This window comes from Quercus suber, unplaced genomic scaffold (genome assembly GCF_002906115.3).
Source record: "Quercus suber isolate HL8 unplaced genomic scaffold, Cork oak 2.0 scaffold_30, whole genome shotgun sequence".
In the NCBI taxonomy this organism is placed as follows: domain Eukaryota; kingdom Viridiplantae; phylum Streptophyta; class Magnoliopsida; order Fagales; family Fagaceae; genus Quercus; species Quercus suber.
In genome coordinates this window covers 236320-256470 of record NW_027069495.1, presented here as the reverse complement: position 1 = coordinate 256470, position 20151 = coordinate 236320, and the positions used below count along the sequence as shown (strand labels likewise).

Here is a 20151-nt window from a genome sequence, read left to right as displayed (position 1 = left end):
AAGCAAAAATGGAGGTCTTCATGGTCATATTACATTTACACCATCGGGCAGGGAGCCAGTGGCCTTGGTCAGAGAGTTCGTAGTCGGTACCCGTTCTGTACCCTCTGTATGGGAGTCACCTCACATTTTGTGAGTACACCTCACCACTAAGTTTATCCACCAACGAAAGCCTGCGGGCAGAGGGACTCGAACTTAAGTGTGTTGCACGAAGCGTCCGAACCTTACCCACTCAGCCAAGCCCTCATTGGCGAGTAAAGCTTTTCCTTTAATTTCATGTTTCAATCAATTTTTTTTTTTTTTAATGCAAGGTAGAAATTATACTCTAACCTAATTTAAATGTATATATATATATATATAACATTTTTACTTTGTAAAATACAAGAGTAACATATATGTATTTAAAAAATGTCACAGTGAAGACAATAACACACGAATTTCACACTATATAATCACAATGCTTGGCTTTGTCACCAAAACTTCGCCGCCACAACCACCGTACCATCACCATTGCTGTCTTCTAGCCAAACTCATCTTCCTTCTCCTCAAGACGTCGTCGTTTTGCCTTATCCTGTACTTGTTTGATCATATCCTGTGTGCAGTTTATTTAGCGTGCCTGATGGATTTGCTGTGATGTGGGCCGTTGGGATATAAAAATCTGAAATGGGTTGTGGGAAGAAGGGATGAGTGAGAGACAGAGAGAAATCAGAGATTGAGAGAGAGATGCGAGTGAGATAGAGAAATGATGAACCAAATGTGTTGGCGTGTCCGTTTGATCTTGTTTTGATACACATCTTGTTTCTCTACAAAACCCCCCTCTTGATCTTGTTTGTTTGAGTTTTTTCTGTTATCTTTTGTTTTTAGAGGAGGGGGACATTTATTTTGAAGATAAATACATTTTTACCCCTGATTTTAACATAAGTGGGTAACAGATAGGTAACGGATTGAAGTTCAGGTGGACAAAGTGTAAAGTTTTAAACTACGGGTAGACAAAGTGAAAACAGGCCATACCACATGTGGGTTTATTGTAATTATCCCTTTTTTTTTTTGTACGATGACAAAGAGTCAATGTACACACAAATTGTAGAATTCTTGATGTTAATAGGCAATCCTTAATTGAGCTGGTGATGTCCAAGTTCCTGTAAGAATTACTTGTTAGTCATCACAGCCTGCAAAACCCATTATAACAACATTACTTCAAAGGTAATGAATATATTACAAAATTGTAGGCTTTCTGCTTCCAAAGGAATGTGGTCTGCATTTTAAAGTGTTTCGTTCTTTCTTTTTCCCAAGTTCATAGTAAAACCTGACATGAATTCATCTTTTGAAATTAAGGGATGATAATAACAGCTCCTTTGTGATGAACAAAGAAGTGTAATACTTTTAACTAATCTGATAAGGCAGTCTAATGTGCGCAGCCCATCAGCAGGGTATGTGGCGTTAGAAGAATAAACTGTTATAGAACAAAAGGAAAGTCAACCAAAGAAATAAAAATGGATTTTTCATGTCAAGAAAATCAGTCTCACCACATACAACAGGAACTACAGTATATAAACAATTTGTGAAGCAGAAGCAGCAGTAGAATGTGAAATTAAGTGGAAGGAGAGTGCATGGAAAATCTGAGAATGGTAAAACACTGTCCAAACAAACTCTCTATGATATTTAACAAAAATGTGTTGCTTACAAAAACTAAATTAAAAAAAAAAAAAAAAAAAGTGTATTTCTAAAACGACATGCAGTTCTAAACGGATGGAACTTCATTTTCCTGTATCTCACTAGGACTTTATGATGTTACAAATCATAATCATAACCTAAAATTCAGCAAAATAATAATAATCTTAACCTAAAGTTAACAGAAGGGTCCATATGGCACTCCTTGGGGGCAACAACTTGCAAAAGGTCCCATACATATCTGCAATACACAAGAGCTGGACAGTGATTGTATCCTTCAAGTCGGCTCCATTGCTCCCTTCCCCCTTGATAAGTCCATCCACTACTCCATTAGTCTTTCGGAAAACGTGACGTTGAAGATGGTCTGCTCTCAATCCAGGAGGGTCCTGCAACCAAATATAAGAGAAGCCAAATGCAGGGCTATGACACCCAAATACATTAGCCAGAGAAAATCCTTTAATCCAACAGCCCTGGTACCAAACCACCCCCCCCCCCCCCCTCACTTCGAAGATCCTCGATTACCTAGTGAACTACCATGTGTGTTAAGGGTAACAAAGGGAAATGTAGGTGGTTGCCAAGTAATGATTTTAGTGACTTGAAGATGGCGAATTGGCGATCCTTGAAAACTCCGAGGAGAGCTGGATGGTTTTATGCAGAAGTTGGTAGAGAGTGGCAAGGAACTGTTACAAATCAAAATCTTCAGCAATTAACATATTCTTCTTTAGTACAGTGTTGTTTTAATTTATAGTTTAGAAACATCAGACGCTGTGCTACAAAGAATGCCAAAAAATAAATAAAATCAATTGCAATTGTTCCATATGATGAACTAGTATAATCTCCTAAAGCTAACCAATTATAAATCAAGTGCCACACCCCCACGGCCACGGGTCATGTTGCAATATGTTCCTGCAGATATAGTCCATCGTGGGAGCTAAGTTGGAGGCCAAGGTGAAGGTGTTAAGGGTTATGGAGACGTGGTTTTGGCGGGACTGAGGATTAGAGTAAGAATGAGATTGAGCTCAAAAGAAAGAGAACAGAAATTCAAGAGACAAGAAGTACTTAAAAGTTGAAAGAGAGTAGTAGTTTTACAAAATGCAATGGGAATGGGAATGGGAGTGGGACACCGGGTTGATTTTTGTCAAGAAGATTTACCCACCATGGGTATTTTAGAATAAGCAAAGGCAGCGGTGACTCCATATTTATCTCAAGATCACCCTATTTTGACACCAAATAAAAATGTTAAACTTGAGAATTACAAAATTTGGGTTTAACAAAAATAAGAGTAATGCTATATACATAACATTTTCACAACAAATTATATGTAACAAGCTATTATTGTGGATAAAAAAGTGATGTCAGTAATAAGCTAAAATTAGAATCAATAACAACTAAGCTAACCTTTTTTTTTTTTTTTTTTATGGGAAGACTACATAAACTTTATTAATAATGGAAAGCAACAAGTACATCATAGAGAAGAGCTTGTTCAATAAAACAAAGATTCTCTTTAATCCATACAGAGAAGTCAGTAATGCCAATAGCATGTTTTGCTAGTAAATGAGCGGGCCTATTCTCAATGCATTTTTGTAAAACTACTACTCTCTTCCTTTCAACTTTCAACTACCTCTTATCTCTTGAATTTCTGTTCTCTTTCCTTTGACCTCAATCCCATTCTTAATTTGATCCTTGGTCCCACCAAAACCTCGTCTCCATAACCCTTAACACCTTCACCTTGGCCTCCAACTTAGCTCCCACCATGGACTATATATGCAAGAACATATTGCAACATGACCTTAGGCTTTTGAGCCTAGATCCCCAATTTATTTGTACTCTAGGTTGGGTTTATCTCACAATGGGAGGTCCAAGAAATGATTGCTAATGACACTGATGGATTTCTGATGATATTTTGACACTGAACTTCCTTAGTTACAACTCTGCCGTGAAGACTACTGGAATCCAAACAAGATTTCCTCCTCCTTACTTCTCTCATGATTTCTCTCCCCAATGTTACCAACCTCCAATGCCTTTATCTCCTCCCCTATTTATATTATTCTCTCAGTAGAGTTGTCATGATGAGAGGATATTCCACATGTCAGTGGATCCTTCCGTATCATATCATTAATCAGAGGGAACTCACTTTTTGCTGTTGACATGACCTCCTAGTAACTCGTGCTTGATGCTGGTTATTGCTGGGTGGGCGGATTCTCTTAAGGCATTACCTCCTGTTCACAACATGTCTTGAGGTGCTTAATTATATGCTCAGCTAGCTCTACCCAGTTCGGCTAAGTAGGCTGAAATGGGCCGAAACTATTCAATGAGTGGGCCTGCAATTTAAGGACGGCCTGCTGTTCTCGGTCCATACAATTATCATTTCAAACTCCCCTTTCACTCTTCCATTTGACAGTGACTGCGAATCCAAAAGCCTTTTAAGGTAGCTCCTCCAGGCAGGTTGACGTTCACCCCTGAAACTCGACAAAATCCAATTTTCTTTCCTTTACAGTTTACAGTACTCGCTAGCAATCACAATCTTTGCCTTTACCTAGTTCAAAACTCGAAGACCCTAGTCCCACATTGTAATGGTATAGTAAAAGCTGAACCAAACCAATAATGTGGCTTCTCAGCTCAGGGGCCCTTCTTTTAAATTCCAAAGCTCAAACCTTATTCTTGTCCTTGTCCACACCAAGCACATACCATATATATCCACAAGCTAGCTAGTAGCTAGGATAATTTTATCAAAGCTTCACACTACAAGACAAGACTCAAGAGCACTGGATATTGGGTTTGCATGGAAAGATTGGAGTCGGAGAATTAATAGATGTGTTTGGGCTCCATCTTCCATGTTATTATAACCCCAGCCCCCTTCTTTTACATTTTCCCTCTAATTCATACTAATACATATATAGGGCATATTAATTAGTGGTAATTGTTACAACAAAAGAACGTTGAAAAAATATTCAAGTATAGTTATGAGGTTGATTAGTGATCATGAAGGTCAGTGGTGGTGGTGGATGTATTGGGTTTTATTTATTTATTTTATGTAATAGAATAAGAAAATCATAAAATTATAAATTAATTAAGTAGGTTGGACATGTAGCAAGTTTTTATTAATGAATCATAAAGTAGAATAGGAAAAGTAAGAAAGAAGATTTGAACTCATGATTTAAATAGCAAGACAGTTCGTAAACCTAATCTATAATTTAAAAAGAAAAAAGTTAATATTAAGTACCCGTTTGTTTCAGCGTTTAAAGCCCAAAAGTTGCGTTTTCAAAAAAGCCAACCCAAAAATAGTGTTTGATTAGTATAAAACGCAATTTTTTCACGTAGAAAAACAAAATCACATCCAGAATTAAAGAAACAACATTTTAACAAACTTAGCGATCTTCTATGATATTAAGTTTAATAAGTGTAATTAAGTGTTTAACATGAAAGTATGGCTAAAAAGAAAGACGACGTTTAGTTTTTTTTAAAAAGCTAGCGCACCGTTCAGGTTGAAACTAAATCAACATGCAGTTTACTTTAACAATGAGTGGCTTACTACTTCAACAATAACGTTTACTTCAACAATGTGTGGCGTAATTAATAGCTAGCAAAAGGTCAAAAAGATCAACATGTAGTAATCTAAAACACGACATAACATTTTTATATTTTGTTGATAAAGTAATTAATTTTATTGACAGCTTTTCATATTTTCCATAAAAATTATGTTAAAATTTTCTTAATATAGTTTATTAACAATTGCCTTAAAAATATCGATTTAACATAACCTTTTTAATAATGCAGTTCAGGAAGTGTAGCAAGATATGCCTTTTTTCTTCTGGAGGATGGACGGATGGATGGGGGTTGTAATCTCGTCTCGTGACATTCAACTTTGTCCATTATTCATAATTAATAATTATCTTATACATATGTGTGTGTACGCGCGCATGCATTCTCCCTCTCTCTCTCTCTCTCTCTCTCTCTCTCTCTGTGTTAACTCCTCCACAACCATGGAGAGGGTCTTTATGGCCAGACCATCTGGGTATTTGGTTGATTTTAAAGATCAACTATGTGGCATTTGATGCTCGCCGTTAAAGTTTTACTTTTACCATAAAAAATCTACTGAATAATCACATTCACCTGCATCTATTGCTGTAAGGGATTTCCACAGTTGTAGGACCCTACAATTGAGAAGTCCAGAGCCACATTAAAAAATTCACCATAAAACATGGAACGGCCATTCTGCCGTCCTATGACATTGACAGGGCACAATTGAACTGAACTGTGAGAGTAAACTTTTCCGCTCTTCTCAGAGCCTCTCGCAAGAATGCCCCATAATAGTCCCTGGCTCCTGCTTTTATATAAGCATTCTCCTCCGAACACATTTTTCCAAACATTTCAACATAACTTGCACATTGGTCAATTTGTGATTGAATTATATTACTAACACAATGGAACCACCAATAGTACTAGTGAAAATTAAACAAATCTCCACCTAACACATCTACTCGTTGTGGCAAGTGTGTGCAAGAGTGTGTCTCCAAAATTTTTCTTAAACAAGATAGTCTCACAAGATAAGACAATTCATTGAAAGATCTCCAATAAAAACTTCTTGTTATAAAAGTCTGTCCACAAGAATTGCTAAAGAAAGCATCTAACTGAAATCATGCGGATGATTACAAAATATCAACAGTTGCAGTTAAGTTCAGTTACACAGTACAATACTGTGATCAATTACAAAAGCAAGTAACAAGACTAGATAGGTACAGGGCAAAAAGAACACTGCTTAAGGAGTTTTCAACTCATATATGCTTTAACATCTTGAGTTACTTTTGTTATTCTATGTCTCTAGCTGCTGTATGATGTTAGTTATGATATTATGTCTGATGATCCAAATTGAGATCAGATTTGAGAAGACTATGAGTAATAAAGCAATGGACCTTCTTCATGATCAGGCACCTTGACATGTTCCAATACTGGACGCATCATCAAGCCAATGATTTGTACATCTGGATTAGAGTGGCCATCAAGAAAAACTTTCGTAATCTGGAAAAGGAAAAAAAAAAGGGAGTTATCACATCTTGAAATCTATCTTCTTGCAAAATAATCTTAGATCCTATTAAATAAAGTTTAGAAAATTTCAGAACAAGCCTCAGAGTGGATATAAAACTGATCATAATTTCAAACTCTGCATCTCTGTCCAGGAAATGAGTCCAGAAATAGATACCTGAGTGCATCCAAAAAGTTTGAGCACCCTCAATGATAAGCAGTTGTCTACAATAAAACCCACAGCCTCATCTGTCAAATTTCGGCACCAAGATAGGTCCAGAGTATGCAGCCTTTTTGAACGCCTGCCAAGTGATGCGGCTGTGTTGTAGCCAACCTGAAAAACCACACAAGTCCCAGACAGAAATAAGAGAACATCATTTACAATTAAATAGGCCTGGTTTCAACAGACCCATTCAACTGAAGGGCTGGAATTAAACAGAGTAGCAATGAAATATTATAACTCAAATTGGCCAAAGAGTGGCACATAAAGCAGGAAATTCAATCACAAATCATTACTAAATACCAACACAAGCAGCAATCAGTTTTGCTTATGCAAAGCCTTGTATGAACCACAACATATTTGAATCAATTTTGAAGTACCTTTATGAGCATGCCCATATGTGAGGGGATGTGTGTGAGAGAGACAGAGAGGTAAATGAATTACCTTCTTGACATTATTTAGTGAAAGCTCTTTCAACCATTCTCCAGAGGTTTCAAGGAATGCAGCAATAGCTTCATCACTGTCATGCAGAAAAAATTATTCAGTTGGTTCATCACTGAGACGATGTCAAGCCTGTGCTCGGTGAGCATCTAACAATTTAATATCAAATCAACAGAATGATAACCAAAAGAAGGTAAACTAGAAATCATTCAGGTGATTGGAGTACAAATAGTAGGGTGTTTATAAGTACATAGGAGAAGATGCCCTGAAAGTTAAAAATAAAAAAAATAAAAACAAAAAAACAAAACCTTCATACACCCTGTACCAGAAACAGCCTTCACACTCCAAAAATAATTTTTTGACTATACCTCAGGTGCTCAGCATTTTCAAAGACTTCTTTTATTCAGGCATGCAGTGCCTAAAAGTAAATGTTCCAACATACAATATTTTTTCTCTAAACTTCACTTTCTAACATTAAACCCAAGAAACCACAAACTTTAAAGAGCAAAAACCAGATTTTCATAATACTATCCATACAGAAAATTTTGGCTAATTAATTGTGAAGTATGCTCCATGCAAATTAAAGTAAAGCTTGTATTTCCTACCACTTATAAATTTGAAAAATTCAAAGGCAAGGTCCTGTATGTAAATATTGCTGGGATTATTCTCCCTTAGCAGACTTCTTTAAGCTTTAGCTTGCTTGCAGCAAGTTTTTTCACTTTTCCAGCTCCCCGATGCATTAAAGAAGCAATATACCACAAATATTAACAAATATAATTTTATTAACATCGCTAGTATCTAGGGATAACCAATCCATCATGACGATGCATTACATTCTATTGTACAAGAAAAAGAAAGTGAAAATATTAACTTAAACTATAAAAAGTAAAAACCTGAATGAATTGCGGCACAGTTTTAATTTTTGAATTGCGCGACAGCCATTTGCAAGATATCCAATAGCAAAATCTGTCAATTTGCTTAAGTTTACAAGATCAATCGCACATAATCCGGGACAGGTTTCAGAGATGACTTTAAAGGAAGAATCTGTCAATTTTCTGCACAAAATTGGAACATCCAGCAAAATTGAAGGAATAAGTGTCAAACATTTTCTAGGTAACTAAATGAAAGAATGTTCATATCTAAAGGCATTAAAGATAATCAAGGAAATTTTGAATAGAAGCGTGTTAAAGATACATACACACAGTCAGCCAGAACAAGCTCCTTAATATTGTGACCACGAGCAGTCAAGAATTCCTTGAGAAAATCATCACCTACATTTTGAATACCTGCTAATGATAATACTTGTAGTTGTTCAAACTTCTTCAATGCTGGCAAGATAAGCATAGAATCGAGGCTTTGACAATCAGTAAGATTCAATTCTCTAAGAACTGATCCCAATGAATCAGCTAAAGTGTCAATACTGGAGGAGGTGAGAAGGGAACACTGGCTGAGATTTAATGATCTTAAAGCAGAGGCAGAAGAAACAAGTTTACTTAGCCCATCATCTGAAAGACGACATGCACCACTGAGGGATAAAGTAGTTAATGCAGCCAAGCTATTTGATGACCGAGCTAAGGTAGAAGGTAATACATAATCTGACATACAGCGCCCACATTGGTCAAGTTGTAGCACCTGATTCCACAAATTAATGAATCTGGCTTATCAAGTGTTCAAATCACAACAATATTATTCCCTCAAAATAAATGGAAACCCATTATTATTCCCTCAAAACTAAGCTTGTACGCAGCAACTTGTTAATACATTCAACACAAGTTCTGAAATAATACACAGATAAAATTTTCAAAAGTAAACCCATTATTAAGTCCAACAACTGATTCAGAGCTACTCTTTGCAATTACTTCACAGTACACTGTGTTTGGACGTTTATAAAGGAAAATGATGGAATGAAATGGGAAAATCACAAGGAAATGAGGTTAGTTTTTCTCCTTAAATGTGTTTGGGAGTTTATAAAATAAATAGGAAAGTAAAGAAACATATAATTTTACTATTACACCGATTATATTGTAATTGTGTTAATAAAAATAGGGATGCAAACATTTATGTCATTTCCCCTAAATTAATGAGGGGAACAGAACGTTCCACCCAGCAGAACATTTATTAAGGGAATGGATGTCCATTCCCTTCTCCTATATGCAATGGGGTTCCACCATTCCCTCCATTGCATTCCCGTGGCACAGTGCATCCAAAAGCACTGTTAGTAAACCCCAAATGGAGCTTTGGTGATGGAACAAAATTGAGGACAACATGGAGAAACAAAAGACATCTCAAATGCAGATCAAGCATCAATATTTCTGGGAGAGGTAGATATATGTCACGTCTAGCATCATAATTTTTGCGGTAACACACCAGCATACAGCTGCAATTTACTCATACTTTACTGCGATTATGACTAAATAGATTAATTAATCTTGAATGTTCCCAAGTCTAACAGAAGCATAGGAGAGTGCCAGAATCCCATAAGAGCAGAGCATTTCTACCAATATTGCATTGACAGGCAGCTTTAACTAAAAAGAAAAAAGTCAATAAACAAAATGTTTTAGCATAATCAAGTCATAGAATGAAATATATGAAGCAGACCAGAGAATTTAACCTGCACCCTTGCTCAGGGATTATGATCCAGTGCACAGAACTTTGGTGTCTAGCAGTAATGTATATTAATAAAATGTACCAAATGAACATCATAAACTACATCGATATGCATCAATTGCAATTGGTCAGATCATCATGATAATACACATGGAAATCTAACGTTTAGTTACTTAAATATGTTGGTTTCAAGTATCCCATAATTCCCTACTCTATAAACATGTCCCAAACAAATATGAGCAAACCTCAAGACAAGATTTAAACCTGAACCTCCCACAAGCGTGAACATTATAGAACTTAGCCTTTTGCCAATCATAAAACACTATTCTATTGCAATTATGAAGAAGAGTCCCATTAAACTTACTATGCCAGGAATTCAAGTAATAATATAACTGAGATTTGGAGATAGTAGCAACATATCATATGATAACTTGAACATACCGTTAGATTGCTGGTGTCACACGTCTGAAAAGAATCTGTAAACTGCTCCTCCGTTAGCCACGAACAATCCCTTAAGCGAACCTCTGTAGGTGATCCACGAATAAGAAGCTCGAAAACATGATTGTTCATTCTGCGAGAATCGCATAGCAACTGACTCAGCTTGTGCCTCAAAGCATCTGGGACATTTTCAAGTGAAGCAATTGCATCAGCATTCTGGGAAAGAATTATCAAACATAGTTCTTTCAGTGAGGGAACCGAGGGCTTTCTGTGATTTTGGCCATATCTCGGTGTCCATATCACTGGTGCAGGTTTGCTCTTGTCTGAAGAGTAACTCTCCACTCGCTTATTTTTAGCTTCCCTATCTCTAATGATCTTCATAGCTGTGGAGAAGGGTCCTGGCCAATCTTCGATTTCTGGTTCTGCTTCAGCCTCAGTAGGCACATTGTTCTCATCCTCTTCCTCTTGAGAAGAAAAATGAGCAAACCTAGAGGCATTTTCCCTGGCTATCTCTCGGAACCGTTCCATGTAATCCCTTCTGCTTGAGTCAATCTCTCTTGTGTTAGCCTTCCCAACTTTGGTTTGATCCAACGATGCTACATTATCCGCCATTTCTCTTTTGTCAGCGTTCCCAATTCTGGTTTCATCCAACAAAATAACATCTTTATCTGAATTCTTAACTTCAGAATTCAAACTCAACTCCAATTTCTCACCACCATTCGGTACTGAAGAATCGCGAACCAATTTGTCCTTCCCCTTCTCTTCCCTGCTATATCTCCTTCTGCTCTTATTAGCACTATTCTCATCAACACCCCCATCACTAGCACCACCCAACTTTCTCTTCCCCTTTTCATTTCCTCCACTCCCTTGCCCCTCATTATTCAACTTAGTCACATCCACTGCACATTCCAAATCCAAATCCAAATCCAATTCCTCTACTTGAACACCATTATTTGCCTCTAAATCGTCCAGGGCCAACTTCCCTTTCCCCTTTTCCTCTCTTCTAAGTCTCCTATCACCAGTCTCAACCTCAAGATCAATCACTTCCCTTCCCAATCCTCCTCCATCAACATCTCCACTCATTCTTTTCTTCACAACCCTCTTCCCGGACCGCAAACTCAAATACCCTTTACCATTCTCCTCATCCTCCACCGAATATTCCGACCCTGACCCTAGCACATTCAGATCAATACTCAATCTCCTTTTCCTTTTCGGCTCCTCCTTAACACTCTTATTAGACTTGGGCGTAGTAGTAGAAGTATCGATTCCCAAATTAGAACCTAAACCAACTTCACCAAAACCCCTTAAACCCTCCTCTTCCTCTTCCTCCTCCGCAGAACCTAACACATTAAGGTCAATACTCAATTTCCTATTAAACCCATCATCGCGAAAACCCCTTAAAGCACCACCCTTACTATTAGATTTATCTTCGTCGGAGGCTTTTACACTCAATCCAGCAAAACCCAAATCCAACGAATCAATAATACCCATTTCCCCATTACCCACAAAAACCCCACCTTTATCCTCCTCGGTGCCTTTTTCGCCGGATTTGGAAACGAGACGGAGACTCCGTCGCCGAGTAACCCCAGCAACGGAGACCGAATCGGATCCAAGCCCGATTGATGCGGGAGACATGGGTGTTGGAGTGGGAGTAGGAGATTGGAGAATGGGTTCTTGAATTTGGGTGGGAGTGGAGGGCTCGATTTTGGTTTTGGTCTTGGTTTTGGTTTTCCTTTTGGTTTTGGTAATGGGTGTTGTAGTTAAAGGGACTATTTTACGAGACCTTAAGACCTTCATTGATGATACTAGAAATCACAGAGAGAGAGAGAGCTCTGTATCTCTATCTCTATCTCTATCTGATTATCTCAATCTCTTTCCTTATATATGGAAAGAAAAAGAAAAGGTGTTATTAGGTTTTTGGGTTTCTTTGGTTTGGCACTGAGAAACAACAAACACCTCTCATATACGCTGTTGCAATTTCCCGCCCGAGTGTATATAATAATAATAATAATAATAGTAACTAATAAGTCGTATTCTCATTTTTTTTATTTCACTCCAAAAAAAAATTTAATTTTATATGTTTTTTTTATAAAAATAAAAATTGAGAATCCTCCAATTTTATAGCTCTTGAAATAGATGGAATCTTCCTTTTTATAATTGTTCTTTTACTATCAAGCAAATATATCAATTGAGATTTTTTTTTTTAAAGGTGGTGTTTGCAAGCATATCCCTTATTGATGTAAACAATTGTTCTTAAAATTTCTTGATAAGCTAGTCGAAAGATCACGTCTCAAGAAATGCTTAACTTAATGGAACAGTTGGGTCCTCTAGGTGATTACTCTTATTGGAGTATTTTTTTTTTTATATAAATAATATATATATTATATTTAATTTTATAAATCCGGATTAAAATATTGAAAAGTTAGGGCACGTTTGATACATTGTGATGATTATTACATGAGAATAAGAATAAGTATTACAAAGAATATATTAAGTTGGAATGTAATAAATATTACTATTAATTAGTTTAGTGACCATTTAGAAATAAAATCCTGAATATGCATCTACAATTTAGTAGAGTATAAAAAGAATATATAATTAAATCATTTTTAAGTCAAATTTTCTAAAATACACTTATTTTAAGGTGTTTAAAATAGAGCTAATAATTAAGTCAAATTTTCTAAAATACACTTATTTTAGGGTGTTTAAAATAGAGCTAATAATTAACAATAAGAAAATTTTATTTTCTTTCCTTTTAAAGATATGGCAACTAATGGCTTTTTAGAAAAAAAATTTAAAAAGTTATTATATAAGCTAAAGGAATATATATTTAGTACTTTTAATTAGGAATAGTTATTCCTCGTTTTGAAGAATAACTATTCATAAGAAATAATAATTCATTGTAATAAAAATATAATCAAACAATTGAATAGTTATATCATAGGAATATNCAACAATTTCTACCAATTTTAAAATTTTTGTATACTCTCATTAGTTATGTTTGTTGATTTCTTTAATATATACATAACACCAGTTCTTTTTTTTTTTTTTTTTTTTTGAGAAAGTTTAAACTATGCGTTCCCTCTTGATATAGCTCTTTATATCAAACCAATAACTAATTATTTTTTTTTTTGTAGGCAAGATTAACCCTAGATCTTTTATACAACATCAAGACTTTACCAATAACGCCTAGTTCTTGGTTGACTAAAAATCATTAGTGATATAAAATTTTTAATCTATAATTAGTGCCATGCGGGGGGGGGGGGGGGGGGGGGGTGGTTTCCTTGTGTTTGTGTTTTTTGATTTTGTAAGACGACGGCACAGCTTGCCTGACTTCTCTCAAGACCCATTTGATTCTGTGACGTCTCTCACATTTCTAAATTATTCCCATTTCTTCCAAAACTCTCTATTTGGTTGCTAAGAAAGAAAGTATGCAATTAAGACAAAAAATAAAATACCCATTTGGACAAACACAACAATAGCTAGCTTAACATTATCATCATATATAGGTGGTCATACAATTATAAAGGCAGCTTTTGGTGAAGCTTTTAGGAAAATACAAAGAAACACCAGTAGTCTTGCTCTTGCACAAGCAGATAAAGCTTTAACCCCCCCAATCCCAATTCCCAAACCCATCACACAACAACAATAGAAAATAGCCAGATAGTACAACTAGGAAGTAGGAAGAAAAAGAACACCAGTTACATTAGATTACACATGAGGTCTGAGGAGTGACGAGAACAGCCCCCATAACCATTAACAAACCCCCCAAAACCAAACCCTTGAACTCAACTCTTGAAACATGTGTTGCTGTCTTTGTCCTTGTTGGCCGCTGCCCTATCTTTCTTGCCTTCCTTCTTTCTTGATTATTTTTCAAAGGAATTTCAATAGAGGACTAGTAGTTTGCATAGAGACACAAAACCCCATAATCCAAACTCTTTCAAAAAAATTCAAACCCTAACTTTTTGATTCGTTTTATGTTATGTTTTGGTTGTAAAAGTTGTTTTCTAACGGAAAAGCCAAAGGTGGGTAACAGAGCCCTAAAGGAAGTAATCTTAGGTGGGCAAAGTGTTAAGTTTTGTACCACGGGTAGGCAAAGTGAAAAAGGGCCAAATCATAGGTGAGTTTACTGTAATTATCCCTAAAAAAAAAAAGAAGGAATAGTTTGTGTTGAATGAATTTCTATGTCTTCAAACAAAGCAAGTAAGTTTGGTCTTCTACCAATTGAGAGCTTGCCACTTCCACAATCTAGTCAAGAATGCAAAAGCTCTATCAGCCCTTCAGCTATAAAAAGAAAAAGCCCAAAAAAGAAGCTAGAAGAAGAATACATGTAATTATCCACATTACCTCAAAGCCCATCTTTTGGTAAAGTTCCAGAGCAGGTATGTTACTTCTATGCACATGCACATATACATGTTCCACGCCTGCCATAGAAGAACAGATCAGTAGAGAAATTTTTTCTTAACATCTACTCTATATCAGACAGTTTATAAGTTTTATATTGTAAAGAAAAGATGAATGTTTTGACTTACTCTCAGATTTGGCTGATTCAACAGCAAAATGTAACATGTTTCTTGCAATACCCCGACGACGTGCTGATTTGATCACACATAAGTTTGCAATATAACCATATTTATTTGTGTCTGTTCTGTTGATGCTGCAGAAGAGAGGAGTTCTCACCCTTTCCTGTGATAGCAATTAATTCCATTGCCAGGTTCAAGTTAGCCAAAGAACTGGATTAGACAGACAACACATAAAAGCTGCAAAAGTAAACAAAAAACTATTGTACCCCAGGAAAAGTCTCTCCATGCAACATATACCGGATGCACAAATCAAGGGTTCCAACTACACTTTTAATTACAGTGCGTTTTACATTCTTCACTTCCTTCATAACCTGATAAATTATATACCAGAACACTATCAGAAGCTTTGATTAGATCAAGCAACCAATGATTCAATAATCCTTTTTTCCCAGCATAATATAGAGAAGTTCTATTATCCACTTAAACTCACCCTAACCAATTTGTTTTATCCAATGCTTGAACTAAATCAAACGAAAGGGTATGATGATGAACTTAGTGGATTGGTTTCATACCGTGACAATGCAGGTGCATTTCTGCCCAATTTGGCCTCTACTGCGCCTTTTTATGGCATTAAATTCCTATAGAAACAAGAGGTACTAACTCAGAAATTCATGCAACAAATATATTCCACATATGCATATGAACTAAAATAATACGAAGACATTAAGTCCTACCTGGTGAGCAAATTTCCTTTTGAAGTTATCTACATATCTGTGTTAATCAAGCATAGCTAGAATTAGTGTTCATTCTCAAACAATTTCCCCCCTTTTTTTATGCATAAAATACACTTATCCTCATAAGACACTACAAACATGCCAAATAGGCCACCATTTTCAGAGTTTTAAAAACAAATAAACTTTGGAGGCTTAAACATATCTAAAAACCATTCCTAATCCTTTACATCTTTGTTTTCTCCATCAGCCACATTTGTCAGTTTCTCCAAAAATTGCAGTCTTTTTCTCCTCCTATACTTGTGATATATATATATATATATATATTTAAAAAAAAAAAAATGAACATATTATAATGTTACTTTCAATGACTTATTTGGCCTATCTAATGAGAATCTTTCAGTTATGTTGCATTTTATAATTAGTAGAATATAAAATGAAAAATTAAGGAAAAGCTTTTATTTACTTACTCGGCATAAAAATTAAGTTCAATAAAAGTATAGCTGTCTTTCAGAAGGTAAAGTTTTAAAAGAGTTGTACACAAGTGAAATAAGCTAAATAAGCAACCTAATTTTTAAATAACCCTCATCCAAATCAACACTAAATTCAAAATATAATTTTTATACCAAATACTTTCGGACACAACAAATTTTACATTTTGTTGAAATGACAAATTATTTTACTACAATAACACTTCCATTGGGCCCATTAGACACCTATCACTTACATCATTTTTATCATACATCAACCATAATCTGTCATTTCAACCGCTATAAAAAATGTAGTGAGATTTATTGTGTCATTAGAAAGTATAGACTTGTAACAAAATTTTTATAAAAAATGTTATGTTCATAACATTTTTATAATATTTTCTCAACAAATGTTAAGTAGTAAGTTATTACTAGCGGTTACTAATCAGAAAAAAAAATGTAATTTTAGTAGAAGTAATTGTTGTGAAAATGTATTGTGAAGATTGAGAGAATATTTGTTACCGTTGTTTAAACAATAATTTTTAATATTTAAACAATATTATACATATATATATATATATATTTTTTTTACTCACGTTTATTTTCACATAACAACGACAAGAAGAGCCGGCCCTGTCATTTCTAAATTACCACTTGAGAAAAATAATAATAATAATAATATTTGTCTTTGAGGTCATATCGTCTTAGACAGGGCGGTTATGACGGGTATTTGCGCACCATGTTTTTCCGTCAAAAAAATCAGCTTCATCTAAAATTCTATTCTATTCCATAAATTAGGCACACTTTATTGCAGGGAGGGTCAAACAGACACAGACTCTAGCTTTTTGCTTTTCTAGCAATCCCTGTGAACAAAATTCTGGAAAGCAAGCAGATATGTGCTCCTACACCAACACGATTTCGATTCACAGACCCGAACTCTTGAGGTTTCCCCACGATGCTGCTGTTGTTGCAGCAAATCATACTAAATTTCAAAGGGTCACAACAGCTTCTCGGACAATGTGAGTTTGTTTGTTTTGTATGAACAGAACAACCCATGTATGTGTTAATTAGTTTTAATGTTTTTGGTGACAATGACTGACACTGAGACAGGGCAATGGATTCTAAAAAATCATCATCTTTTGGTAATTATACGAGCAAGAAGAATAAGAAGGAAGAGCTGTCCATTATTCCTCACTGGGAATCATCATCTTCATCCTCCGATTTCCGATTCGACCGACTGCAGCCGTCGGATCAAGAATTGGGTACAGATCGAAAAAGATTTGAGTTTGGACACTACGTGGCGCGAGAGGCCTTTCTTGATGAAGAGTTTTGGGTATTTATCTTCTTCTTCATTTTCTTTCTTTGACACCACTTTTTTTTTTTTTTTTTATTAGGCACAAATTTTGTGGGGAAAAAAAATCTGCACTTATTGTGTGTGTGTGTGTGTGTGTGTGTTTTTTTTTTTTTTTTGAACTTTTTATATTTTTATTATTATGCGGTAGACAGCGGCATGGCTAAGAGCAGAGAGCCATTGGGAAAATAGAGCTAACGAACGGTATGCTTCTGCTTCTATATATATGTTACACATTTTTTCCTTGCTTTTTTCTTTTTCTTAGTGACCTTTAGCTACAAATTAAGGGAGGGAGGGATTTAACAATTTGATCTTGTCTTCTTCTTCTTCTTTTTTTTTTTTTTTAATCTTCTCTCTTTCTTGTTTACAATAAGTGAATTGGAACAAACAAACAGTATGATTTGAACCCAAATTCTTCCTGTGGAAAAAGAACCTTATATACAATGCCACTGAGACTCAAGCCTCTTGTCAATTGTCAACACTTTGGGGCAAAGGAAAGAAAGATTCTCATTAGATAGGCCAAATNTAATCCATTCCAATTCAATGTCTATGTTCTATTTAAATTCAAATACTTTTCTCAAAAAAAAAAAAAATTCAAATACTAGGCCTTAGCCTACTGCTTCTTCTTTTTTTTTTTTTTTTTTTTAAAGGCTTTTATCCTTATCCTTATCTCAATCTTTTCTCCATATCTCTATATAAAAGTAGATTCCTATTCAGCTATTCTCATTAAAAAATAAAAATAAAAAATAAATTCCTACAATCCAACACACACATATTGATTGCCTTTTAATTGAACTCAAACTTTTAATCCCTTGTCCCACAAACAAACAAACAAACAAACAAACAAAAAAAACTCTAACAGAAACACATGTTAAAATATATATATATATATATATATACAGCTCCCTAACTTCTTTAGCCTATTTTATTTTAATTCAAATTTCTTAATCCCCTATCTGATCCAAAAAAATAAAAACCTATCAGCTATGAACTTTTAAAATCCTTGCACTATTTGTATATATTTTACATTCCACTTTTTACTTTCTTTGCACAAAGACTTTGATTTCCTCAATTTCTTTTTTCAATTCATCACCAACTCTTCATTGTGAAAGGTACATTTCCTTTGATATTGTTTTAATTATTTCTTTGTATTTTTCATTGTATTTTCCTTTTCTTTGAACTAATCGATTTAATCTCCTGTCATCTATTTCTGTCTCATAACTTTTATCTATCTTTTTTAGGTTCTTCTCACAATTCTATTGATCTCCTCTAATTTTATCTTACTATAAACCATCTCCTCTTTGAGAAAAAGGCTTTTTTTTTTTTTTTTTCACTTTTTAAACATTCATCACTTCCCAAGAATTTTGGTGAAAAGTTTAGAAGAGTTTTTGAACGCACGTAACACACATTCATAGATGCTAGTATCACATACTATATTACTCATATGAAATGTTACATTAACCAGGTTTGCCAATTTTTATTTTTTTTGTGGGTGTTTATAATCGTTCTCATCCATGAATGTCCAAGACCCACTTCGTGTTCGTGATCCTGCCACATCACCATCTCATATTGCGTCCCATATTGATATGGAAAAAAAAAAAAAAAATAGTAACAGAGTAACAGTTATATAAGGGAAAAAACGAAACAAACCACCATGCCCAAGACGCATATAATTCCATTTTGGCATAATTTTCCTCATAATCATTTTTTTTATTATTTAAAAACTAAGATAAGGATAAGGATAAAAGCCTTTAAAAAAAAAAAAAAAAAAAAGAAGAAGCAGTAGGCTAAGGCCTAGTATTTGAATTTTTTTTTTTTTTGAGAAAAGTATTTGAATTTAAATAGAACATAGACATTGAATTGGAATGGATTATGATTGTAAATATTTTTAAACCTTTTTATTTATTTATTTATGGATTTTAACATGTATTTGAAAATTGAAAGTGGTGTAGTGGGGTTAGTGTTTATTTTATGTAATTGTCCCCAAATTTTGTCAATAATGATATCTTTGAACGACATAAAAATCCAATTCAGAAAAGATAATCCTCTCATTAACAAACCTTTATGTTTTGAGAGAGTTTTAACTTATAGTGTCTGCTCCTAATGATAACTTTTTACCATCAGACTAAGTCATTAATTAGTTTTTAGTGTAGGCAGAAATTGAATTCTAAATCTCTTATTCAACCATCAAATACTTTATTAGTTGAGCTAATTAAAATTCACAAATATTAATAAGCCTGATTAATGTAACACTAACATTTGATACGGGTAAAATAGCATATGATATGAGTAGTTAGTTAGGATGAGTCCAAATCCTCTGTCTCATCAATTGTGCTCCACTTCATGCTCCACCAATAAAATTTAGACAACTAGCCTCTCTCATTAAATGAGATATCTCATTAAATGAGACAACTAACTTCTCTCATTAAAGTTAGAGTTATCTCATTTAATGAGAGAGACTAGTTATCTAAATTTTATTGGTGGAGTATAAAGTGGAGCACAATTGATAAGACGGAGGATTTGGACTCATCCTAACTAACTACTCATATCATATGCAATTTTACCCGTATCAAATGTTAGTGTTACATTAACCAGGCTTATTAATATTTGTGGATTTTAATTAGCTCAACTAATAAAGTATTTGATGGTTGAATAAGAGATTTAGAATTCAATTTCTGCC

At 34.8% G+C, this 20151-nt stretch overlaps 3 protein-coding genes across 3 annotated transcripts; 1 reads left to right on the top strand and 2 right to left on the bottom strand.

The window, feature by feature from the left end:
• Positions 1-6224: 6224 nt before the first annotated feature.
• On the bottom strand, positions 6225-12347 carry LOC112039828 (uncharacterized). The gene is made up of 6 exons (XM_024072735.2): positions 10400-12347; positions 8550-8983; positions 8245-8406; positions 7355-7430; positions 6869-7024; positions 6225-6687 (listed from the first exon to the last, which is right to left on the bottom strand). The coding sequence occupies exons 1-6, from the start codon at positions 12191-12193 to the stop codon at positions 6559-6561; spliced, it is 2751 nt and encodes a 916-aa protein (XP_023928503.1). The 5' UTR covers positions 12194-12347; the 3' UTR covers positions 6225-6558.
• Positions 12348-13857: 1510 nt separating this feature from the next.
• On the bottom strand, positions 13858-16034 carry LOC112039787 (GCN5-related N-acetyltransferase 6, chloroplastic). The gene is made up of 6 exons (XM_024072695.2): positions 15654-16034; positions 15492-15557; positions 15186-15290; positions 14929-15082; positions 14744-14820; positions 13858-14644 (listed from the first exon to the last, which is right to left on the bottom strand). Exons 3-6 carry the CDS (start codon positions 15285-15287, stop codon positions 14579-14581), a joined length of 399 nt encoding a protein of 132 aa, XP_023928463.2. The 5' UTR covers positions 15288-15290; positions 15492-15557; positions 15654-16034; the 3' UTR covers positions 13858-14578.
• Positions 16035-16805: 771 nt separating this feature from the next.
• On the top strand, positions 16806-17757 carry LOC136066294 (GCN5-related N-acetyltransferase 6, chloroplastic-like). The gene is made up of 3 exons (XM_065770387.1): positions 16806-17139; positions 17231-17453; positions 17627-17757. Exons 1-3 carry the CDS (start codon positions 17015-17017, stop codon positions 17636-17638), a joined length of 360 nt encoding a protein of 119 aa, XP_065626459.1. The 5' UTR covers positions 16806-17014; the 3' UTR covers positions 17639-17757.
• The last annotated feature ends 2394 nt before the right edge of the window (positions 17758-20151 follow it).